The sequence below is a fragment of the Eremothecium gossypii genome, chromosome V (genome assembly GCF_000091025.4).
Source record: "Eremothecium gossypii ATCC 10895 chromosome V, complete sequence".
Lineage (NCBI taxonomy): Eukaryota > Fungi > Ascomycota > Saccharomycetes > Saccharomycetales > Saccharomycetaceae > Eremothecium > Eremothecium gossypii.
In genome coordinates, this window is record NC_005786.2 from 1,205,904 (window position 1) to 1,228,700 (window position 22,797).

At 51.2% G+C, this 22,797-nt stretch overlaps 15 protein-coding genes across 15 annotated transcripts; 9 read left to right on the top strand and 6 right to left on the bottom strand.

The window, feature by feature from the left end:
• Window positions 1-62: 62 nt before the first annotated feature.
• Window positions 63-1,838, top strand: NDC1 (Ndc1p; the record flags this gene model as incomplete). Its single annotated transcript, NM_210517.2, has 1 exon — window positions 63-1,838. The coding sequence occupies one exon, from the start codon at window positions 63-65 to the stop codon at window positions 1,836-1,838; it is 1,776 nt and encodes a 591-aa protein (NP_985163.2).
• A 147-nt stretch (window positions 1,839-1,985) lies between these two features.
• Window positions 1,986-3,824, bottom strand: NHX1 (bifunctional K:H/Na:H antiporter NHX1; the record flags this gene model as incomplete). Its single annotated transcript, NM_210518.1, has 1 exon — window positions 1,986-3,824. One exon carries the CDS (start codon window positions 3,822-3,824, stop codon window positions 1,986-1,988), a length of 1,839 nt encoding a protein of 612 aa, NP_985164.1.
• Window positions 3,825-4,238: 414 nt separating this feature from the next.
• On the top strand, window positions 4,239-4,796 carry GUK1 (guanylate kinase; the record flags this gene model as incomplete). The annotated part of the gene is made up of 1 exon (NM_210519.1): window positions 4,239-4,796. The coding sequence occupies one exon, from the start codon at window positions 4,239-4,241 to the stop codon at window positions 4,794-4,796; it is 558 nt and encodes a 185-aa protein (NP_985165.1).
• A 206-nt stretch (window positions 4,797-5,002) lies between these two features.
• Window positions 5,003-5,476, top strand: RCF1 (respiratory supercomplex assembly factor RCF1; the record flags this gene model as incomplete). Its single annotated transcript, NM_210520.1, has 1 exon — window positions 5,003-5,476. The coding sequence occupies one exon, from the start codon at window positions 5,003-5,005 to the stop codon at window positions 5,474-5,476; it is 474 nt and encodes a 157-aa protein (NP_985166.1).
• A 254-nt stretch (window positions 5,477-5,730) lies between these two features.
• USA1 (Usa1p) lies at window positions 5,731-8,241 on the top strand (the record flags this gene model as incomplete). The annotated part of the gene is made up of 1 exon (NM_210521.2): window positions 5,731-8,241. The coding sequence occupies one exon, from the start codon at window positions 5,731-5,733 to the stop codon at window positions 8,239-8,241; it is 2,511 nt and encodes an 836-aa protein (NP_985167.2).
• A 255-nt stretch (window positions 8,242-8,496) lies between these two features.
• On the top strand, window positions 8,497-9,090 carry TSA2 (thioredoxin peroxidase TSA2; the record flags this gene model as incomplete). The annotated part of the gene is made up of 1 exon (NM_210522.1): window positions 8,497-9,090. One exon carries the CDS (start codon window positions 8,497-8,499, stop codon window positions 9,088-9,090), a length of 594 nt encoding a protein of 197 aa, NP_985168.1.
• A 59-nt stretch (window positions 9,091-9,149) lies between these two features.
• Window positions 9,150-10,934, bottom strand: PPN1 (endopolyphosphatase; the record flags this gene model as incomplete). The annotated part of the gene is made up of 1 exon (NM_210523.2): window positions 9,150-10,934. One exon carries the CDS (start codon window positions 10,932-10,934, stop codon window positions 9,150-9,152), a length of 1,785 nt encoding a protein of 594 aa, NP_985169.2.
• Window positions 10,935-11,672: 738 nt separating this feature from the next.
• YHP1 (Yhp1p) lies at window positions 11,673-12,968 on the top strand (the record flags this gene model as incomplete). Its single annotated transcript, NM_210524.1, has 1 exon — window positions 11,673-12,968. The coding sequence occupies one exon, from the start codon at window positions 11,673-11,675 to the stop codon at window positions 12,966-12,968; it is 1,296 nt and encodes a 431-aa protein (NP_985170.1).
• Window positions 12,969-13,420: 452 nt separating this feature from the next.
• Window positions 13,421-14,067, bottom strand: RPS18A (40S ribosomal protein uS13; the record flags this gene model as incomplete). Its single annotated transcript, NM_210525.1, has 2 exons — window positions 13,421-13,814; window positions 14,021-14,067. The coding sequence occupies 2 exons, from the start codon at window positions 14,065-14,067 to the stop codon at window positions 13,421-13,423; spliced, it is 441 nt and encodes a 146-aa protein (NP_985171.1).
• A 426-nt stretch (window positions 14,068-14,493) lies between these two features.
• On the bottom strand, window positions 14,494-15,367 carry YML6 (mitochondrial 54S ribosomal protein uL4m; the record flags this gene model as incomplete). Its single annotated transcript, NM_210526.2, has 2 exons — window positions 14,494-15,249; window positions 15,314-15,367. 2 exons carry the CDS (start codon window positions 15,365-15,367, stop codon window positions 14,494-14,496), a joined length of 810 nt encoding a protein of 269 aa, NP_985172.2.
• Window positions 15,368-15,745: 378 nt separating this feature from the next.
• Window positions 15,746-17,074, top strand: UTP6 (snoRNA-binding rRNA-processing protein UTP6; the record flags this gene model as incomplete). The annotated part of the gene is made up of 1 exon (NM_210527.2): window positions 15,746-17,074. The coding sequence occupies one exon, from the start codon at window positions 15,746-15,748 to the stop codon at window positions 17,072-17,074; it is 1,329 nt and encodes a 442-aa protein (NP_985173.2).
• Window positions 17,075-17,199: 125 nt separating this feature from the next.
• Window positions 17,200-18,507, bottom strand: ADA2 (chromatin-binding transcription regulator ADA2; the record flags this gene model as incomplete). Its single annotated transcript, NM_210528.1, has 1 exon — window positions 17,200-18,507. The coding sequence occupies one exon, from the start codon at window positions 18,505-18,507 to the stop codon at window positions 17,200-17,202; it is 1,308 nt and encodes a 435-aa protein (NP_985174.1).
• A 420-nt stretch (window positions 18,508-18,927) lies between these two features.
• Window positions 18,928-19,523, top strand: RPS17B (40S ribosomal protein eS17; the record flags this gene model as incomplete). Its single annotated transcript, NM_210529.1, has 2 exons — window positions 18,928-18,930; window positions 19,116-19,523. 2 exons carry the CDS (start codon window positions 18,928-18,930, stop codon window positions 19,521-19,523), a joined length of 411 nt encoding a protein of 136 aa, NP_985175.1.
• A 110-nt stretch (window positions 19,524-19,633) lies between these two features.
• Window positions 19,634-20,515, bottom strand: ECM11 (Ecm11p; the record flags this gene model as incomplete). The annotated part of the gene is made up of 1 exon (NM_210530.2): window positions 19,634-20,515. The coding sequence occupies one exon, from the start codon at window positions 20,513-20,515 to the stop codon at window positions 19,634-19,636; it is 882 nt and encodes a 293-aa protein (NP_985176.1).
• Window positions 20,516-20,936: 421 nt separating this feature from the next.
• Window positions 20,937-22,769, top strand: DLD1 (D-lactate dehydrogenase; the record flags this gene model as incomplete). Its single annotated transcript, NM_210531.1, has 1 exon — window positions 20,937-22,769. The coding sequence occupies one exon, from the start codon at window positions 20,937-20,939 to the stop codon at window positions 22,767-22,769; it is 1,833 nt and encodes a 610-aa protein (NP_985177.1).
• Between the last annotated feature and the right edge of the window lie 28 nt (window positions 22,770-22,797).

Here is a 22,797-nt window from a genome sequence, read left to right on the forward strand (position 1 = left end):
CTACCATCACAAACCAGTAAACAGAGTATCCACAGAGCCGATCTGTGTATTCACTCAGAATTATGTATGATTCTGCTACTCCTGCACCACTGAACTTGCGGTACAGTTATAATGCGATTTTCAGCGACATTTGCAAGACTAGGTTCAATTACCTAGCCACGCGACTGCTGTTGACATTGAGCGTTGTGTCGGGAGCGGCAGTGACGATTATGGGGCGGTGGGACATAAACACCTGGGAGCGGATGCTTTTGTTTCCGGTTAAGGCGTTGTTGGTATACTTTGCGCTACTGCTGGTGATCATCACACGGAAAAACTACCTGCATGTGCAGTTTCTGGGGTATTCGAATACCATCACGTTCGTGTATGGGGAATTTTTCTCGCTGAAGTTTGTATTATACCAGATCACACACATCGTAAGCGGTCTTTTAATATCCCTGTCGCTAAGTGGTGTTCTCTACGATTCCAAGCACAGCATTCCAGTGCTTTACCGGCGGTTAAATGAGTGGATGTTGGTGCCTCTGATATACACTGTGCAACATCTTGCGTTTGACCTGGGGCGCCTGTCGTTTAATTACGGGCACCATCGCCAGAGCTGTCAGGCGTTTATTTTGTCACGGACGCGTGACTCCTTTGTGAAGTGCTGCGTATTAACCGCCGCAACTTTTGTGCTGCAGCCCGTGGTTTACTTCATGTTGACCACGAAACTTTCGGTTGGGTTCCTTGCTTACATACAGACTACGATACTTGCATTCATCACCTTCCAGCTGTGGGATCTCACGAACATCGCGTTCAATGCATATCTTTCCATCGGCTGTTTACACAAAGGGAAGCCGATCTCCTCCCTCTCGTCTACGCCTATGGAAACTCTGGTGACAGGTCTGAACTCCAAACGCATGTTCACTAGATTGACCGCATTCCAGGAACTATCGTACCGTGCTACGTCGCCAGAGGTACAGATGAGGCTGCCAATATACCACACCCGCTATGGGAATTCTCATATATGGACCAACATATTGCGTGAATGTCTTGTGACCATCCAGGAGAGCAATAAAAACATTGCTGACTTTTTGAAAAGCCTCGAGCAGTCCAAGGAAACATTCTCCTCGGCAAAACAGATGAACTTTTCGCCACTTTCACAGGATGATGTTCTTTTTGGAAACCAGCCTGCATTGTCTACGGCAGCTTATCCACAGGCACACCTCCCCACACCTAGCCAGCGTCTCAATAAGGATCCACTGGATTCTGGTGCAGGTGTTGCTGCTGCGCGCTACTTCCCAGGACAGTCTGCTCGGCAATTTATCCAGCCTGCGCATTCTTACAATCCACCGATATTTACACAGCAGCCGAGCATGCTACATCTTGTTCAAGATGTAGCGAATTACCTCACTAAGTTCCTTGTATCCTTTTTTTTTCCAGGCCAGGCGAACGCTTCTGGTTCCAAACGTCCGCTATCCTTTTTTGAGCTGTGGACTATATCCAAGAAGCATCAAGCCGAAAAGCTGATTCCTCTACCGAGCTGCTATGCGGAGTGTGTTATTGCCCTAATGGGTATGTTGATCAACTCATTAGATGAAGATCCCAAAGGAAGCGTAGTATCATCCGTCGGAGAGGTACTGAAAATACTCGAAAGATCAGTGGGCTCCCTGGGTACTTTTGTGGAATGGGAACTACCTTCCTCCTCAGACTCAGGACCGGACGCCATATCAGTTCTCTATGATCTAACTATTAATGTGTTCCTTGAAATTGTGCTGAAATATAACGAGCTCTTAAATGATGTCTATCTTGATGACGATGTCGTCAAGTTGAGCCAATGGGTACTTCAAACGTGTAATGAATAAAAATATACAAGCGCAAAGCCCAATAACCTTTACCCTATATATCTTGTAATATATTAAGTTAATTGAACCATTTACGTGCCATATTCTGCGCTGGCATGGTATCCGTGATTTTATAATATATATTTCTCGCAGGGGAAGCAGAAACACTCAAGATCGGCGATTGCCGATAAAAGAATTGCTCCCTGATTGATTGTTGTTCGAAGGAGATGCAGATGGATTGTCCAGAAAAACCGGTTTTAAGACTCGTTCATCAAACTTGTTAAACCATTGCCCATCGGCTTGCAGTATATTGCCCAAGGTTTCGCGGATATTTCTTCTGTCTAATGATAATCGTCCCACAGGCTGGTCAGCGCCTGATGCAGAGCGCGAAGAGGGTCGGTCTATCATAGGAGGAAAGCTTTCTTGATCCGGGGAGCCGGTCGGGCTGTCGGCTAAAAATGGAGGTGCGTCTAATGAAGACATTAGCTGGACAGGTCTAGGGGCTTCAATATCAAATTCATCATCCGTATCCTCCTGTTCTTCTACGCACCCTGTCTTTATGTTTAAGATCTCAAGCATACCCGCAGTAGTACCTCCAAATATGATAACGGTGAGAACCACAACTACCAGCACAGTGGCCAGAAGAGGGAACTTGAACTCGCCCTGTAGACCCATAGCCAGTGCCACTCCAACAGCACCCCGCAACCCAGCCCAGAAAGTCATCATCTGGTATTGGTATGGAATCTCGTCAGGAATAGACACCGCCGTCCTTGATCTTAAGGTGCCCATAGTCCGCACACGGTACAGCCAGTTCACAAAGTCGGATAGCGGAAATACAGCGCACCAGCGCGCAACGCAGATGGAGATAGCCGTGACTATAATAAGCATGGGCTTGTAAACCAGCTCCACTTGCGTAAACAGCGCCAGGCCAAGGTAAATGAAGATAAAGTTCTCAGACAAACGCGCAAGAACCTGGAAGATATACTTGATTGTCAATTGAGTCCTGCGCGACATATTATAGTACGCATAGTGTTTAAGGGTGATACCGCAGAAAAGGAGGGACACTATACCAGACATATGACAACCATTGGAAAAGAAGTAGGACTCGTAGGCAATTAGCAGGACTAAGCAGCTCTCAATCTGCGGATACCGCCTGACATGACTATGCTTCAAAAGCAGCGCCACAAGAATGCCGACCATGACTCCTATGAGAAGGGAAATCGTAAAAGTCATCAGGAATAGCCCTATACCCTCAAAGAAAGACATAAACGTCAAGGGTTTGCCGTGAAACTTCTGGCATGTCTCGAAGATCACAATCGAAATTGCGTCATTCAATAGTGACTCCCCAAATATAATCGTGTATAGCTTTGGATCCACCTTGTAGGCATTGAATATGGACAAAATAGTCACAGGGTCCGTGGCGGACAGCGTCGCGCCCACGGAAAGCGCATCCAGGAACGAGATGTCAATCGACTCAAGCCCGAGTGCAGTCCAGAGATACAGAATAACGCCCAAAACCACTGCCGAGATAAACGTCCCGGGGATGGCAAACGTAAGGATGGAGACGATGTTACTGAAGAAGTTTGTTTGGTTCAGCTCGTAACCAGAGTTCAGGATGATCGGCGGTAGGAGAAAGTTGAAGAAGTAAGACGAGTTAAAGGTTACCGTATCCTGGATATAGTGCCCCGGCGACACCCGAATCAGGAAGCCAGTCAACATGCCATAGAAGATCGAGAGCACAGTTTCGTGAACCGCGCGAATCCGCCGCTGTGTCAGATAGTAGTTCGTCCACAACGCAGCGATTAAGAGGAAGAGAAGGATGCACAGCGCCCAAGATGAGAAAATCTCCTCAGTTATTGGGTTCACGTTCTCATCCGGCTCACCGTCTATGGGCGGTTGTCCGTCGGGTTCGTTCGGCACCCCTCCCGCATCGTTGCCAGCGCCAGCGGCCCACCCCATGCGGAGCGTCATCACTATCATGTACTGTATTGCTCTATTTGCCATCATTCCGCTTACTGCAAGCTAGGTAATGCTTGCCTATGCTTGCGTACGCTAGTCACTTTCCACTGTTAGCTTGCGTTGCGGTCCTGAAGGGGCTACCGTCCGGAGCGTACACCACGATGCCGATGCTTGCCCGATATAATGTTGCTACTACCGCAAGATTCGGGCAAAAGACCCTACCAAGGCTAGCATAGCCGCCTGGGGTGCCGCCATGGGGTGCCGCCTACATGCCCCGCCACTCTCCGGAGAAGGAGACGTCCATACAAAGGCGAACTGGAAGCAACTTTTTCAGTGTGAAGCCAACATCGCTCCCCAGGACTGGAAAAGCGATGAGCTGTTCTGTCTCTCTTCTTACTGGAAGCCGTAGAACTGGCAGGACAGTCCCACTTTATAGCCAACCCCATACACAAAAGTCTGCATATGCCACGCCCTATCGTTATCTCCGGCCCCAGCGGTGCTGGCAAGTCAACGCTTCTGAAGAAGCTATTCGCAGAGTTTCCCGAACGGTTTGGGTTCTCCGTCTCGTCGACCACGCGGGCGCCTAGACCGGGCGAGGTGCAGGGCAAGGATTACAACTTTGCCTCCGTAGAGGAGTTTCAGGCGATGATTGCGCAGAAGAAGTTCATCGAGTGGGCGCAGTTCTCCGGCAACTACTACGGCACGACCGTGGCCGCGGTGCGCAAGGTCATCGACTCCGGGAAGATTTGTATCCTGGATATCGACATGCAGGGCGTCAAGTCCGTCAAGCAAACGGATCTGCACGCGCGCTTCCTGTTCCTCGCGCCGCCATCGCTTGACTCGCTACGCGAACGCCTAGTGGGGCGCGGTACGGAGACGGAAGAATCGCTCAACAAGCGGCTAGCGGCTGCGGAGGCGGAAATGGCCTACGCGGCCACTGGCGCCCACGACCGCATCGTGGTCAACGATGACATCGATCGTGCGTACGCCGAGTTGAAGGAATTCATCTTAAACGAATGAGCGCCGCCACGTCTGTAGCCAGGTACATAGCAATAGGCTGAGAAGCATGGCATCCCATCATATAGCAGCCCAGGTGCGATGTGCCCGCAGCGCGTCGCCGTCCCCCCAGCGCGAAATCACGTGATGCACGCAATATCTGTGGGCGTCTTCTCGCTTTCTGGTTGGCCCACTAGCCACTCATCAGCGCGTGCCGAATCGCTAACACAATGTCATACCTACCCACCAGCTCCGAGGCCGACAAGGACCTCGATGAGATGACCTTCTCCGAGAAGATGGTGTTCCACTGTAAGCGTGAGCCGCTCGTTCCCGCAGGCGTCCTTATGACCACAGGTGCCATCCTGCTTGCAATCAAGAACGTACGCTCCGGGAACCGCCGCAACGCCCAGAAGTGGTTTCGCTGGCGTGTCGGCCTGCAGACGGGCACCCTTGTCGCCCTGATTGCAGGCTCCTTTTTCTACGGCTCCGCGAAGCACGAGCAGCTCTCCAAAGAAGAGCAATTGCGCCAGAAGGCCAAAATGCGTGAGCAGCTCTGGATCCAGGAACTGGAGCGCCGGGATCTTGAGGTGCGTCGCAGAAAGCAGCGTGCGGAGGAGGCCCGCAAAAAGGCTGCCGAGATGCAGTCGGAACTTTCCGGCCTAGAGCAGGAACTGCGCGAACTGGAAGAGTCTCGCCGCAAGTGACGCCACTATTAACGTATATGGTATATATGGCATGCAAGCAGATGCAGAGGAGCCCCCAATGCTGCACCAGAATGGCTGCCAGCTGGGCACTGGCAGATGCATAATGGGTGATGTAGTAGAAATATCTGTCGTACTTATTTTTCGACGCTAAAATTGCGTATCTTATCCTCGCGAACTCCTTTTTAGCTGACTACACTGAACAGGTTTTAGCCACCTAGACTGAACAACGCAGTGTGAAACTTCGGCATACTAAGATGGAATATCTGGCACTGCCGCCAGTTCAATTCAGCATCGCCTATCTGAATGCGGAGCATCGATCCTCCTCGCTGTACGTGCGTGCGTCCCCCAAGTCATCAGTTGCCAGGCTATTGCAGTATGTGCATTGGTTATCATGCATCAGGGAGAACATGGCGCTTGGGCCGCCTGAGCAATACTGTCTGAAATACCAACAGCGTCCGCTCGATCTGACCATGTTGTGCGAGGAGATTGCAGGCTGCGGCGCGGGGTTGGTCCATCTGGAGCTGGATGTGCGGAGCAGGTCGGAGGCGGACACTGTAGACCTGGCTTACGATGGCGACAGTGAGTTTGCGTATGTGAACGTCAAGTTCCAGGTCAACACGCTTTCCATGGATAAAGTGGTGGCGGTGATAAGGCAACGTGTGCCTCTGAAGACGTCTGTGCTGGCGCTGCGGACGATGGCATGTGATATAGTGAACGAGTACGAGCGCAGCAGCTGCAAGAACCTGTGTTCGAACAAGAACCATGTGCCCAACGACATGCTTGCATTCCAAGTTGCAGGGCGATCGTACCCTGTGTACCTGGGCGCCGAAGACGCGGCAGAACACGCGGGGTTGAGCCTACAGGAGGTATTGGGCTTTGACTTTGCGCCCACCCCATTCTCGCATTGCTTAATTATGTTCCGTACCAACCACGGCCAGGACGGGGATGGTGTAACTATCGAGTTCGTTTCGGACTCCGTGTTGGCGATGAAGACTATGAAAGTGACAGTCGACACCACCGTGCAGGAAGTAAAGGAGTTTATTTGCTCTGTGTACGGCCACACACTGATGATTTCGCCCTCTGATGTCAAACTGGTATACAGTGGTCAACTTGTGCAGGACATGAACCACAGAGGTGCGCCGATCAAGATTTTGGAGTATATTTCGGACAACGAACACACTAAGTTGCATGTGAAGGTAAGCGAGGAATTCCGCGAGCCAGGACCTGGGTTTTGGTCTGAGCTGTTCACAAACCCCGAGCGCTTTTCTTTTAATCTGTCGCGCTCGCAACCCACTGCGACTGTAAGTGACTCAGGCCGTGCTGTTGTTTTTCCCAACATTCCGGGAAGACGGCAGTCCCTGGGTGGTACAGTTGTTCCGCATGGGTCTTCTCTGCACTCTACTGATGCGCCAGCTTCTCCATCACAAGACAATCTGATCTTGCCGCAGGCTACTCCGCAACCCCCACACTATTTGACCGAAAAGGGCGAAAGGTTGAAACGTACAGGCGAACTGTATGAGCGAGTCGAAGTAGATGGTTCGTCATTTTTTGTCGCGAGGGAGGAGTTCGATGAAACCATCACCGAGATAAGCGTCAGCGGCCATACACTACGGATATCGGAAGACCAGTGCCATGTAGCTGGCGACCGCCTTTACTTGAAGCCTAATGTGGTGCATAAACTCGAACACATCCTGGGCACTTCGCTTCAGCGACAGCGTGTGTCTCTATTCCGCTCAGTCGCTCCGCCTGCGGACCACCTTGCTGGAGAAGGCCTGAGGCAGAACGTGCCGCCCCCGATAGTCACATCCCGTGCCCATAACTTACGTCATCTGTTACGCATTGTCGGCTACACAGTATATCTCCTTTTCTATGAATTGACCTTTTGGGTTTTTATTATGTGCATATTCCAACTTTACAGCTATCCCCTAACCTTCTGTTCGTTGGTACTCGCGTTCTTCCTTGTGGGCCTGGCGCGTTCGTCTAATAAGCTCATCGACACATGGACAGACTATTTCTTCGGGAAGAATGCTAGTATCAGCAGCACAGAGCGTGCAGATTTGGAGCGTATTGTCGCCGAAGATCTGAAGCACCGCTTTTTTGGTCGCTTTCACGCTTCATCAAGCTTCCATATAATCCTCGATGCTCTCTCGCAGCGGCTCAGCACTGATGTAGAGCTACGAGACACGTTATGTGCAACCTACCATCTGAACGCGAACCTCTCGGCCCGCGTAGCGCTCGCGCGTATCCTCAGGCGCTGTGCCTCTTACGAATACCGCACAGCAGACTGCCAACCACTCGTGCAGCTCTTTGATGAGCTTCTCAGGAATGTTCTACTTAATCTGGACGCACCACAAACCTTGCCAGCGCCAGAACTAGCCGTTTACAAAGAATTGCGTATCTACCACTACAAACAGCGGATCTTCCGCACCTACCGCAAGGCAGCCGCTCTCGCAGACAGGTTGGCCATACTATGCGAATTCTGCAGCGGCGGCCTCATGCGCAAAGTCGCTACCGATCCCGAGAAGGACAACGTCGTGGTCGCCGCTTGCAAGAGCCTGGCTCTCTCCATCCTGCTGTTCTTTCCCACCTTTCAACTGCAGTTCGATGAGATTATTAACGAACGCACCATGGACCGCCAAGCTGCACAAATCCAGCCACCAGCTGATGCAGACCTGCGCGAGCCTGGTGATGGTCAGGCGCAATTCGAGCAGCTGGAACCACTCCTAGAGCCTGCCACTGGCATGCAGTTGCACCCAGATGACTAAATCATGGCACCTATCTAGTTCAATACGCTTATGCTCCGCCCGCAATTCCGTTTATCTCCGCTCCGCTTCTCTGCGCTTCTGGAAGGCTTCGGGCGCTCGGGCGGCCGGGTAATGACCCGGGTGGCAACGGCGCCGCATTAGGGGGGTTGACTGACTGATAACCAAAAAAATATAAAAGAAGGCGGCAGATGCGATCAGATTTTGTGGCTGGCCCCTTCATACCTCGCCACAAACTCTGTAAACAGCAATTCTACAATGGTCGCCCAGGTTCAAAAGCAAGCCCCAGCATTCAAGAAGACCGCCGTCATCGACGGTGTGTTCGATGAGGTTTCCTTGGAGAAATACAAGGGCAAGTACGTTGTCTTGGCCTTCATCCCATTGGCCTTCACCTTTGTGTGCCCAACTGAGATCGTTGCCTTCTCTGACGCCGCTAAGAAGTTCGAGGACTTGGGTGCGCAAGTGTTGTTTGCTTCCACCGACTCTGAGTACTCGTTGTTGGCTTGGACCAACATTGCCAGAAAGGACGGTGGTCTAGGTAACGTGAACATTCCTCTTGTTGCCGACACCAACCACTCCTTGTCCCGCGACTACGGCGTGTTGATCGAGGAGGAGGGCATTGCCTTGAGAGGTCTATTCGTGATCGACCCTAAGGGCGTGGTCAGACACATCACCATTAACGACTTGCCAGTCGGCAGAAACGTCGACGAGGCCTTGAGATTGGTTGAGGGCTTCCAGTGGACCGACAAGAACGGCACTGTCTTGCCATGCAACTGGACTCCAGGTGCTGCTACTATCAAGCCTGATGTTGCTGCCTCCAAGGAGTACTTCAGCGAGGCCCACAAGGACTAAACATGGCAGTCGCGTAGTTTTTCCGTAAATAATGGTCTAGTAAATATGATGATTTGAGACTAGTTGTCGCGGTAGCCGCTGGATACGAAAGCGCGGCGGACGTACGTCTTCCACGCAGTTCGATCCTCCGTAAGCTTCGAGGCCAGCTTTACATAGTCACGCACTAGTAGCGACTCCATCGGGTATGGTTCATCCTCCGATGTGTATTCGATCTTGTACCGAAACGCTGCTGCTGCTGCCTCATCGTGCGACCGCCCCGCCTCCAGTTCTCTGGCATAGTCCTTGTTAATCTCTGCAAGATCTGCATAGTACTGGGTAAACCGGATAGGTGTAAGTGCCTGTGGTATATGGCCTGGGCCGGCCGCGAGATGTTTAGGTTTCTTGGGCGGCAACGTTCTGTCCGGGCCGTGCTTTTTCTTGCGGAGTGGGGATAAGATTTGCTGCGCGCGGCGCACCAATCGGGTCCATGGTGCGGGGGCCACAGCGTTATCAATGCCAGTAAGATTGTACTCCCAAACGCGGAAGCCAGGGTTGAAAGTCGGAATCACTGAAGCCGCGACATGGACCATGCTGTACCGTTCGTAGCTTTGCTCTTGCTTCCCCTTGTCCTCCAAACGCTTGGCAATTGGGCAGTACACATCCTTGAACAATCTGCGCATGTATTTTTCCTTTCTTAATGGCATGGCGCCCCGGCCGCTGAAGAGGTTGTCAACACTATCATCAAGAATATCCAGCGGTTGTTCCTGGGTGTTGCGTTCTTTCGTCCGGGCCTTCCCTCTGCGCTTTATACTCTTCTTCGCCGCCTTTCCATCGGCCGGGTAAAAATGGTCAACATTCATGTGTCCGTAAAGGCCACCAATGATAACATCGCGATATTCGTAGGTCCACCAGGCTAGTTTGTTGTAGCAGGATCCCTCGAAGTTCTTCGGAATAGGGGGCACATGGCCAGACAGCCACACCTTCATATTGCGAGCACGCATCTCCTCCAGCACACTTCCAAGCCAGAGCAGCAGCGCATGGCCCGGTTGAGCCTTGTCGTTACAATTGTCCACTAGCGGGTTCGACTTGAAGAAGTAGAGCGTGTTAAAAGAAATCACTGCCAGCCGGTCAGGAATTACCTCCACAAAGAAAGATGTATCGTGCTCAAACGCCTGGCGCTGCTCTTCCGGTATGAACTTCGCCCAGATGCGCTGCAGCTGGCGTGTCATGAGTGTCGGGCCCAGCGAGAACATGTTGTGTGGAAAGACATCGTTGTTGCCTAGCGATGGCACCACCGGGACGCCCTGCATAGTGTCCCCATCGCGCTGCTGCTGGAAAAGCTCATAGAATTGGTCTGCGACCTGCGCGTTCATATGCAGAATCTGCTCTGCAGTCCGCGGCTGCCGACGGTCGTTGTCGTGACGGGCATTGTCCCCAGTCCACACAACAAAGTCAATCTCGTCCCGCAGGTGGGTCGCTACCCATGCTAGAGTATAGTTCATCAAGTCCATCGGTGCGTCGCACCCACCCATCGCGTCTCCAAACCGCCCCGCGCGGTCAGACGCATCCCGTGCAGGGTCCCCGTGGCACGCCCCGGCGATCGACGACCCCTCAACGTACAAAGGATCTGGGTGAATGTCTGTTATGTGCAGAAAACGTCCACGTAACGCCCTCGCCGCCCTCGGCGTAGTCGCTGCGTCCTTCCCGCAAGCCTTGCTCATCAACGCTACCGCATCGCTGTGCACCGTCCACCATAGTGCGCCAGCCATCAGAGCCGCGATCCACAGCGCCCACCTCGGGCGTCCTGAGCGACCCACGCCCTCACCGTTCTTCATCTGCAGCCTTCGGCCCTCTTCTGCTGCCATGTCCCTCACCTTCCTACAGCCGCCAGTTTCTATTGCTGCGCAGCGTCTTGCATTAAACGCCTGTGTGAAGCGGCCTGTCACGTGCGCTTTTCCTCTTGTCGTGGCAAAAGGCAACAGAACATCCCAAGTAGCCCAAGGCCACGTGACTTAGTGCCACGTGATGCCGCGCGCCGCTCCTGACACATCCCGAACCGGCAGTTTCGTCAGCGACGTATCACATTTCTTTCAACGCGAAAACACCTTGCGAATCAGGAAATTGCCTTGGCTCACGCGTCGCGGCTCGGGCCCCGGTGCGTCATGCTCTGCCGACACGATTCGCATACAATGCGCAGCCTAATGAAGCAATAACATCGGTGCGGCTCTCGCACACACGATGATGCGTAGCACGGCTTCGAACAGCACAGGGTAGCGTAAACACATGCTGGCGTAGGAAATAGGGCCGATCTTTTCTCGCGTCCTTCTGGCCGTTCTAACAGACTTCCTTTTCAAGCGACAGAAGAACTATATGGTTCCTTCATTAGGATAGTATATTGCTCCAGTTCCACAAAGAGAGTCGCGACGTGTACGCCATAATGAGATCAAAGTAGTAGAATGCCCAATTGACAGGCTCGATTGTTAGGAATGTTTGTTTTGGTTTTGTTCGCATGTCTAACAATAGTGTAAGGAGCGCCAGACAATTAGAAGTGTAGGATCACAGCAGCGCACAGATATATAAGAGGAGTCAGGCCTTGCAGAGTGATGGAAGCTCGAGTAGCCAGCGCCAGTAAGGTCCGAAAAGAAAGGATTGCAGCGGTGGGGTGCAGGGCCGAGCAGATTAGCGAGAGCAGGGCGGATATGCCAGAAAAGGTGTCGCTTCCGATGCTATCGACGCTGCTGAGCGCAGATCAGGTGGTGTCGCCGCAGCCTGTGCGTCTGAGTAAATTTAAGATGGACGGCGACGGGATTATCAAGCTACCGCCGCTGCGGGGCACGTCACCACAGATGTACACGTGTAGGCCCCTTGCGCCGGTTGCACGACGGGCAGAGGTCGAGGAGCACGTGTCTCGGCGCGCGTCCGGGACTGTGTCCCGCGAGGGCACGCCTCTAGTGAAGGGGGAGAGCACTGCACGGCAGCCAGTGCTGTTACTAAAGATGCCGGGCGTGGCTGAAGCCGTGCGGCCACTGGAGAGGGCCCGTGAAGGCGTTCTGGCGGCCGTAATAGGCGGCATCGCAACGCCCACGCAGCGCAAATCGTATCCGGCGCCGGCCAAGCAGTCTTTTGCGTTTATATCACACTCGCAGGAGACGTTTCTGTCGCAGGAGCCATCGATTGACAACGCTCCGCTTGCGCGCCGCAAGCGTAGGAGGACATCCAAGCACGAGCTGACGATTCTACAGCAAGAATTTGATCAGTGCCGCACGCCATCTAAGGAGAAGCGGATTGAGTTAGCAACTCGGTGCAATATGACTGAGAAGGCTGTCCAGATTTGGTTTCAGAATAAGAGACAAAGCATGAAAAAGAAGCGCAAGGAGAGGGATTTCGCTGACCGCTTGCCTTCAACTCCGGAGTCGTACGTCAAACTAATGCAAGTCACGAACTCGCCCCTAGAGGCGACTTTCGTCGAACGACGCTCAGAAAACCAGGCAGGTATGTACTCTGCAGGTCAGAAACTAGGTATCCAAACGCCTGAGAAGACCGATAGTCATAATAAGACTGGCGCATCCGCTTCATCTTTCCTGGACATGGCATCCAGGAGAATAACGCCGGTTTCATCGCCCTCCAGTGCATCACATAACTGCAAAGGCCAAGCGTTAACATTTCGTTTACGGTCCGGTAAACAACTTACTCCGATTCAGACGTCACCGAACAACAGGGTCAATAAATTAATTAATGGCGGTTCGTCCAAGACAGCCCTGTCTGTTTCGGCCCCCGAATCTGGAACCGACAAAGCGCTGGCAGAACATATTGCCTCGCCCAGCAGAAAGTGTAAGCTTGATATCAAACCAAAAGGATATCCGTTAGCAGAGATTAATCTTAATACTCTGAACAGATAAATCCCTGCTGTATGTTTTCAGCTACTTCCTCAACAATAATTATTTCTCGGAGATGTCTCCTGCGAACATTCACCGGGGCTTAATTGAAACACTCACAGGCCTGTAACGAACTCTTACCAACGGACTCCTTAGTACTAGGTTAACCTTTAATGCATGTAGTTTCTTTCATTCACGTTCCCTTTTTAAATGCCGCTGCAACCTGTAATTATAATGACCATGTTCAAACTAGCATTCCTTGTCCGATGATGGATTAACAGATACAGCAACCCTACTCACAACGCCAATAATAGTAGCGGTAGTAATATAATATATATATATTATTTATTTGAGTCGATTCTTAAAAGTACAAAGATCTCGGTTAGAATTCCTCATAACTCTTGCTTGCATGGTTTATGGAAAGGTAGAAACGCAGAATACACAAAAAAACAAAGCTGTTTAAAGGCATCGGCTGTTTAACCTCTTCTTCTACCAGTGGTCTTGGTGTGCTGGCCTCTGACACGCAAGCCCCAGAAGTGTCTGATACCACGGTGAGCTCTGATCTTCTTCAATCTCTCCAAGTCGTCTCTCAACTTGGACTCCAAGTTGTTGGCCAAGCTGTGGTAGTCCTTACCATCGTTGACGTCCTTCTGTCTGTTCAAGAACCAAGCTGGGATCTTGTAGTGGGTTGGGTTCTGCATGATCTGAACCACTCTCTCCAACTCTTCTTGGGTCAACTCACCAGCTCTCTTGTTCAAGTCGACATCAGCCTTCTTGCAGATCAAGTTGGCGTATCTTCTACCAACACCACGGATAGTGGTCAAGGCGTACACGATCTTGATGTTACCATCAACGTTAGTGTTCAACAAACTGTAAACCTGTTAGTACATATTCCACGATACTCTCAGTCGATATGCGGGAATCGTGTTATGGCGTAATCCGAAAGCATGCGAGGGATGTTGTGGCCCTCCTAGCTGCACAGTTCATGGATTGCAGTCTGCCTCTTGATATCATCCGCGCGCAACAGTTATACTCGCATCAACCCACTGAGCACTCCTCTGGATCTTTAAACATACCGCAAAATGTGTTGGAAAGAACCTTGTTCAGCGACGACTAGAGACATTTCTGCTTCTTCCTATGGATGGTAACGCTTCCTGTGAATTGAGACCAAGTTTTGTCACTTTCCGTTCACCTATACTAACTAGCTATTCGACCTGAAAAAAAACTGTCTCTCCCTACCACAGAGCGTACCGCAGCACTGTCCTCCCGCCTAGGGAGCGTAGTGCGCCCTTCCCATCCCGCCGGGCTCCGGTACAGACTCGGTGCTGGACGGGGGACCCTCGGTGGGATCCCAGCCTAGGATGCGGATGCCACGCAGGCGCCTCAGCAAAAGATGCAGAATAATTTTGTTGTGGTGTAAGGATGTTAATGTACTGATGTATAACAGTCTCATATATGGGTTTTGAGAGCGATGCTTACAAGGCTCTTCAGCATTAGATGCATGGCTATTTACAGAGGCTGCGTAGTTTACATAGGATAAGGATGGTCTTTAGGAGGAATGCATAACGGCAAGATACTTCAAAGCTTCGGATTCAATAAAAATTCTGTGGGCTCTGAGAATGTCGTTGACATCGACGAACTCCTTTTGCACAATGTCGACCTTATCCTTAAATGACTCAGTGAATGCCATAAGACTGGGTCTAGGTTCATCAATAATAAACAGTAACCTCTTGTTCTGAAGTCCGAATTCGTTTAGAAAAGTTTCAAAGACGGCATCGGGGTGAGGGTTGGTTTCGGAAGGCAGAAGATCCAGGACTGGGAGGTCACCCTCAGAAAGTTTACCGGACTCCTCCAAGCCAATGGCGTACATGTTCCCCTGGCGATACTGGTGGCTTAGGGCAATGCTGAAAGCCTGTGAGTATATTTTGCGTGGGAGTTTCGTAGTGTAGTCATTGGGCGCAGATCTTGCATGGGCGCGTCCACCACCATGCCGAGTAGGCGAGTTCGCATCACCGACTCGTGCACGCCCCGTGCCCTTCTGAGGCAGTAGCTTCCGCCTAGAATAACCGTTCTCGCTCCGGCTTGGTGGATTGGAAGACCCAACACGTTTGTTATCGTTTTCGTAGACAACTGCTCGCCATAGGATATCTCGGCGCAGAGGAACACCAAGCACAGACATTGGAACCGGCATAAACGACACTGGCTCCAGAGATGGAAACGCCCGCAACGTCGTCAATGTGTAGGTAGGTGGCTTAGAAGCCCCTAACAATGGGGTGATGGCATGTGTCGACTGATGGCGCACAAACTAAAGATAGTTGAACGTTAGTACTCTGTTTGAAACAAGCCCCGGGTATTCATATGGTACGTACCATGCCACATGAAGTCCATAAAGACTTGATGCTTTGCATATTCACGGAGTGCATATTGGCCGCGTATCGAGACCGTTACTGCTATAGAGCCGTCGACTCACGGTTTAAAGAGATGAAAAATTGCAAGTAACATCGCCAAAGCCGGGTAATATCAGCACTATATTGAGCAGTTAACGCCAAATAACTGGGCACAATAAGCAAACGTGGACTTGGCGCATATGGAGGGCTTTGGGGCATATATTGAGAGCGGTATTCGCTGCCGAGCATAAGATCACACTTTGATTTACCGCCCATCATGATGCCTACTCAAAAAAAAAAGAAACGATATCGAAAATTTTCAGCCTAATTATGGGAGCTCATCTTGAGCTTAATGCGTTATAGAAGGTACCTCTTCATCAGAAGACTGCTCCGTTTCTACACCTTTTGAGCGTGATGTCCAGCAAAGCCAGATACTATTTGGAGCAGTGCATCCCAGAGGTCAGTGACCTCGTGGACAATGGCTTATTCACAAAAAATGAAGTCAACACTATCATGAAGAAGAGAACAGATTTCGAGCATCGGTTGAACTCACGCGGTTCGTCGACATCTGATTATTTGAAATATATCGAGTACGAGAAAAACGTGGAGAAGCTACGGCTAAAGCGGGTAAAGCGGATCTTGCAGGGTTCGAAGCGGAACAGTGTGTCGGACTGGTCGATTCAGCAGCGTATTGTCTTTATCTTTCAGAGGGGATGTAATAAATTTCCAAAGGACATCAAGTTCTGGGCCCTTTATCTGCAGCATTTGAAGAGCAGTGGGAATAAGGCATCTTACCGGAAAATACACAGTGTGTATAATCAGCTGCTGAAACTACATCCAGCTAACGTGGACGTATGGATTTCGTGCGCCAAGTATGAATATGAGGTTCACGCCAATTTCAAGAGCTGCAGGACCGTCTTCCAAACCGGTCTGCGCTTCAATCCTGACTCAGCAAAGTTGTGGTTCGAATATGTAAAATTCGAACTGAACTTTGTAACAAAGCTCATCAATAGACGGAAGGTCATGAACCTCATTAGCGAGCGGGAACAGGCGCTAGATATGCAGCAGCAGCAGGATCTGGCGAAAGATGATGATGGCGAGGAGGGTGAACAACTGCTTTTACCATCTACAGGTGATCAGATGAAGGATAAACTAAACGAACTTCCCGAGGCCGACATGAATATGCTGGGAACAGAAGGGACGAATCAGGCTCTGCGTGGCGACGTGGCATTGGCTGTTTACGATGTGGCTATGAAATCGCTTGGTGAGGAATATATCAAAAAGCACCGTGGTTACTATACCTCCACTGAGAATACAGTAGACATAGAATTGAGACGCAATGTCGTGCAATTCCTGTTTGAGAAGTCTATGGAGTACATCAAGCTGTTTGATGAATTTCAGGACCTAAACAGAGCATACCTAATCAATCATGTTATACAATATCTGAAACATGAACATTTTAACCTGAATATCAAAGAAGTTTTGCCACAACTTTACATCGAAGTTCTACTGCAGGATAGTATCCTGAATATCAGATACACTACTGTAGAGACACTTGATATTGATCAGCTACAGCTCTCTGTTAAAAAGTATCTCGCCTATAAGGCAAAATCTGAAACGCCCATCGCCAACCAGCTCGCTACAAGGTATGGCACATACCTGCAGGAAAACTTCTTGTTTAATATGGACAGGAACAATGATCCTAGGTATGTTGTTCTGAACGCGATCATCAAGAAGCTATAGCATTCATAGGTTAGTTGTGGTACCAGGAAGGAGCCAAAGTTGTTCTAGCAACAGTCCTGTATTGCATCGGCGTGTATATTATTATTATCATTATATATGTTTGTCACCAACTAAACTTTTCAAGGCTATAACCAATTTTGAGAGCTGAAGAATTCATAAATTTTGTTGGCCTTCGCCTGGTCTATATTTAGCAGTTCGCGGCAATGCTTCTTCTTCAGCATACCGCCGGTGCGTAAGAGAGCTCTGAATATCACTTCTTTAATTGCAATGTACGGCTTTGGCATAATCTTCAGCTGGATGCAGAGTTGCTGTTCTTCCGGAGAAAGTAATCCAAAGTCCGCACCATGTTGTATATCGCCAGTGGTGATGGCTTTCTTCCTATTGCCACAGTCGGAGTAGTTTTGACTGAACTCGGATGCTGTCCTATGCGCTGCTGACGCCCTATACCTATTAGAGTTCGCCTGGGCAGAAGAACCATATATAGAGGAGCCAAACCTCTCCAGGGTCTGAATTCTAGTTAGTTTGTCACGTTCGTATTTAAGGCCGGCCTCAAGCGTGGTAATTCCGTTCATCCTCCACTCCTGTAGCTGTGCAATCCGTGTTCTGCACCGCAACTCTTCCAGCACATCTTTGCTGAACTCTTCAAAGTCTTGTGGTGACATTATGCGGGCTAGTGGTTTGATACGGTTATAGAGCTCCTTGGCCTCCTTGGAGCGTTTCTTGTCAATACTCTGCAGTCGCCTGTAATCCATCAGATTATTTTCGAACAGTAGACGCTTCTTCTCAGCACGCGTAGTCAGACGAGAATTGTATATGTCGAGTATCGCCAACTTCACCTCGATCTCCAGAGGCTGGTCATCTGGCTCAAAAACCATGTCCTTTACTGGGCCTTCTGCATCGTTCTCGAATTCAGTCTCGAATTCCAGCCTCCCAGGCATGAACCCCTGTACCTCGTGGCACGATGGGACCGATGCGAGCGGCTTACGCGGCGGCTGCAGAGGCTTCTCGCGGAAGCGCTCAATCCGCCGTTTCCGCTCTTCCAGAAACGCCTCCTGTGGTACTCGTATATCCTTTGTGATGTCCGGGATCGGGTAGAAATCGCTTTTCAGGTAGTACTTGACATAGTGTTCGTACACCTCTTCCTTCTCCCGCGACCCAATGTTGTCCGCAATGTCCTGCCAGTTACCCAGTCCCAGCGTCTGCGCGCCCTTAATCAGCGCTTGCTCCTCGTCTGCCCCCCAGTCGTCGCATAAAATCGGGTACGAATTTGTTTCGATGATCCGGTAGTCATGGTACGGCCGGTGGTTCCCATTATATAGGCCCTGCGAAAAACATGGCACACATAGATCATATTCTGGGCACACTGCGCACGAGATCCGAACCCGATTTGTGCAATCCGACGAACATATATCGCAGTGGAACTTGTTCGACATCGTTATCTCGAATCCAGCCTTCCCCTCCGATCTCACGCGCCTTTCATCCTTTACCGCTAGTTAAGCTCTACGTTAACTAGAAACTCTAAATGTTTCCAGCTGCTACATCGATATCCCGTGACTACAACCCACACATTTGACACCCACACATTATATTTTCTGGGCATTTCTCATTTTGCTCGGCAGGGCGCGCGCCAGGCAGAGGCTTCCTGCGGAGCCAGGCGGGCTCTGCCTAGCATCGGTGCGCGGTGCGGCACCGGCGCGAGACAGCGGCGAGGCGGCGGAATCCTCGGCACCGTATGCAGCCGCAACAAGATACCTCGCACCCAGCAGCGGGCCATCAAAAAAGATACATCTAGTTGGTTGTACATTATTCAGAGGTAAAGAAGCCACAAGTAAGGGACCTAAAAGCAGTTCAAAATGGTACGTTGAAATATGCAAACCAGAGTGGCCAGCAGGATGGCGGGAGCGCTGCGCGGAGCGGCATTGCACAGATATATGTGGCTGCGGCCAGTGTGACGCAGCGTTGGGCGGACAGCAAGCGAACAGAAGCTCCCAGCCGTCGAGCGGCCAGCAGGCAGCAATCTTACTAACCCCTCACGTAACAGGGTAGAGTCAGAACCAAGACCGTCAAGCGTGCCTCCAAGGCTTTGATCGAGCGTTACTATCCAAAGTTGACTTTGGACTTCCAAACCAACAAGAGATTGTGTGACGAGATCGCCACCATCCAGTCCAAGAGATTGAGAAACAAGATTGCGGGCTACACCACCCACTTGATGAAGAGAATCCAAAAGGGCCCAGTCAGAGGTATCTCCTTCAAGTTGCAGGAGGAGGAGAGAGAGAGAAAGGACCAGTACGTGCCAGCTGTCTCTGCCTTGGACTTGTCCCACAACAAGGGCATGTTGAACGTTGACAACCAGACCGCCGAGTTGGTCAAGACTTTGGGCTTGAAGTTGCCAATGTCCGTCACCAACGTTTCCAGCCAGAGAGACAGAAGATTCAGAAGAAGAAACTAAGCCCGGCCGTTGCCTGCGCTTTTAGTCCTCTTCTGACTGCGCATCTCTAAAATGTGTACAGTTATATATTAAGCCACATTATAATACGAAGCTACCTCATATGTGCGGCGCTAGATGATACTCAGGATCTCTTTGCCCAGACTCTGGATGCGCGCAAGCTTTTCGCGGAACTGCGCTCCGTGCTCCACCAGCGCCTGCGCCCGCTCGGTGATCACCTGCGTGATGGCTTCAAACTGGTAGCTGAGCTTCGCACGGTTCGCCACCATGCGCGCCATCAGCTGCCGCTGCTCCTCCATAATTTCCTCTCCCATCGCAGTCCACTGCTCGAAACTCATGGCTGCCACCCGCGCACACTCTGCAGGCTCGCCCACCTGCCCGAATACCTCTGCGTAGAACTCCGGCCGCTCCTCGGCGGGCTCGAATTCGTACAGCAGCTTCGAGATGTCGGGCACCGGGCCCGGGTCCCGCCGCGGCTCTGCCGTCCGCGACTGCGCCTTCGGCGGCTGCGGTAGCTCCGCAACGCCAATCTGCACCTTTTCAGGTCCTGCGCACGTCGCCGGGGGCGTCTGCGGTTCGGCCGCCGGCTTCTCTGGCGCCAGCTCTGGCGTCTGTGTCTCTGGCTCTGCGCTCTTCACTTCGCTGGGCGCGCTGCGGGCCGTCCCGGCCTCTTCCGAGTGCGCCGCCCTAGCCGCCGTCGCCGCTGTTTTGGCGACGGGCGACACCTGCCCGGCCGGCACCTTGGCTGTCCGCTTGGCCACCTCCCGCACTGTTTCTGGCTTCTGTAAAAGCTGCACAAGCGCGTTCCGACGCTGCTCTTGCAGTCCCTCAGGCGCCTTTTGAGTCTTTTGCACCTTTTGCATGCTATGTTTGGCTGGGCGGTTATAGTTCCCTGGAGACAAAATACCCTGTACCGGGTTTTCCTTTTCTTCTGCTGCAACTGCGGCGGCTCCGGTAGCTTCTGCTGATCCTGATTCCCTCTCTGTCCCTGTCATAGTCCTGTGATTCGGTCTTCTGCCAGTGGCGATAGCTTGTTGATGTTCATGGCTTTGAAAGGCTCAACAACGTCGCGGACTTTTACCGGAATGTAACATGAACACGAATGCAGACTGATGGCGTTAAGTAGATAATCCAAGTCATAGTTGCCTACGAAACGTATCAGGATTCATACCCCAGGAGTTCAGGCTGGTTAGATTATTCACTGATCTGTTTTGACTTGGTGCGTAAAAAGTCGCTTTTAGTCATAAACAGTGGATATGTCTACCTTTGTAATTGGCCCAAAGTGGCATATTCAATACATATATGACAGCGAGCCAAGATTAGAACGAGCCCCTTTGAGACCCGGAGAGGTGAGCTGTTTAAGGGAGAGCTAGGCAACAACCCCACACTCCTCGAAGTCGCATTTGGCTGCATTGCATGTGGAGGAAACGGTCGTGGGGCTGCCACCGCCAAGAGTGGTTGGTTGCACGTATAAAAGGGAGTTCGGTGGGCTACGATGCCGTCGGAGTACGCGTGGCATCAAAGATGTACTCGAGGAGCATATGGCGCGCTAGAGCAGTGCCTCGTATGCTAACGGCGTCGCGGTCTTTTAGCGCGCGGGCGGCAGCGAGCACCGGATGGCGGCTTCTGTCTTCGCGCGCCGGCGCCGGCGCCATTCTTGGCGCTCTTGGTGTTGGGGGATACTTATACTACGACCAATTACCGACGCGTCAGGTGTTCCCGGAGCGGTCCACGACGCCCCTGGCGACACTAGAGTCACCTTTGTACGGCGGGGAAAAGGAACTGAAACTGGCGGTGCTTGAGATACAGAGGGATATTGGCAAGGAAAATGTGAATGCACAGGAGGCCGATCTGGAGCTTCATACGGACAATCAGCTAAACTATACACGTCCGAGAAAGGACTACAAGCCCCGGTATGTTGTCTATCCTCGGTCGACAGCAGACGTCAGTGCGATCATGAAAATCGCACATAAGTACAGCATTCCTGTGGTTCCATACTCCGGGGGGACATCTTTGGAGGGACACTGGTATTCTACTCGATGCGGCATTGTGCTGGACACGTCGCGCATGAACAAGATTTTGCGCGTCAGCCCCGATGACCTGGACGTGACGGTACAGGCAGGCGTGGGTTGGAAGCAGTTGAACGCATACTTACAAGGGCACCCCGGCTTGGAACATCTTATCTTTGGATGCGATTGTGGGCCAACTGCTCATATATGCGGTATGATTAACACGAATGCATCGGGGATGAAGGCGACTAAATTTGGCCCGATGAAGATGAATGTAATATCAGTCACTGCGGTGCTGGCTGATGGGACAGTTATAAAGACCGGGCGTCGGCCGCGGAAGACCAGTGCAGGCTATAACTTGACGGGCTTACTGGTGGGTAGTGAGGGTACGCTTGCAGTGATTACAGAGGCCACACTGAAGCTTCAGGTAAAGTCACCCAGCGAGACCGTTGCAGTGGTACAGTTTCCCACTCTTACGAACTGTACGAAGACAGTCTCAGAGATATTTAAGAAGGGATTTCAGCTGAACGCTATTGAACTGCTGGATTCTGAAATGATGAAGTTGGTGAACCATTCGAAGTCCGTCAGCAAGGAATACAAGGAAATCCCGACATTGTTTATTAAGGTTGGCGGAATCAATAAAACTGTGGTGAAGGAGTATTTAAAAGAGCTCCGCGCTATCTGCGACAACCACAAGGCGGCCAGCTTTGAATTTGCGAAGAGCGACGCTGAAGCAGAGGAACTGTTTACTGCCCGTGCCAACGCATTGTATACTATGCTCGAATACTGTTATACTGACATACACGAGGATGCAAAGCTATGGTTTACTGATGTCGCAGTTCCCCTCTCAAAGCTTGCCTCTACATTAGAGGAAATCGATGAGTTATGCGAGAAGTACCCTATGAAGCATGCAATGGTCGGTCATGTCGGGGAAGGTAACTTCCATTATAATTTACTGTACCGTCCCGAGGAGTTAGAAATGTCCAAGGAGGTCGTTAGCAAGATGGTTGATATTGGTCTTCGGAATGAGGGAACTTGCACTGGCGAGCACGGAATTGGCCTTGGTAAACGTCGTTACCTGGAGAGGGAGCTCAGCCCATCGACACTTGATATGATGCGGAAGTTGAAGTTGGCCCTGGATCCCAAGAGGATCTTGAATCCCGACAAGGTGTTCAAGATAGACCCGGCCGATGAGGATAATCATCTGTCCGCGGGTGAACCAAAAGAGTTAAATACATAGGTATATTAATTTATTATGTAATACATAT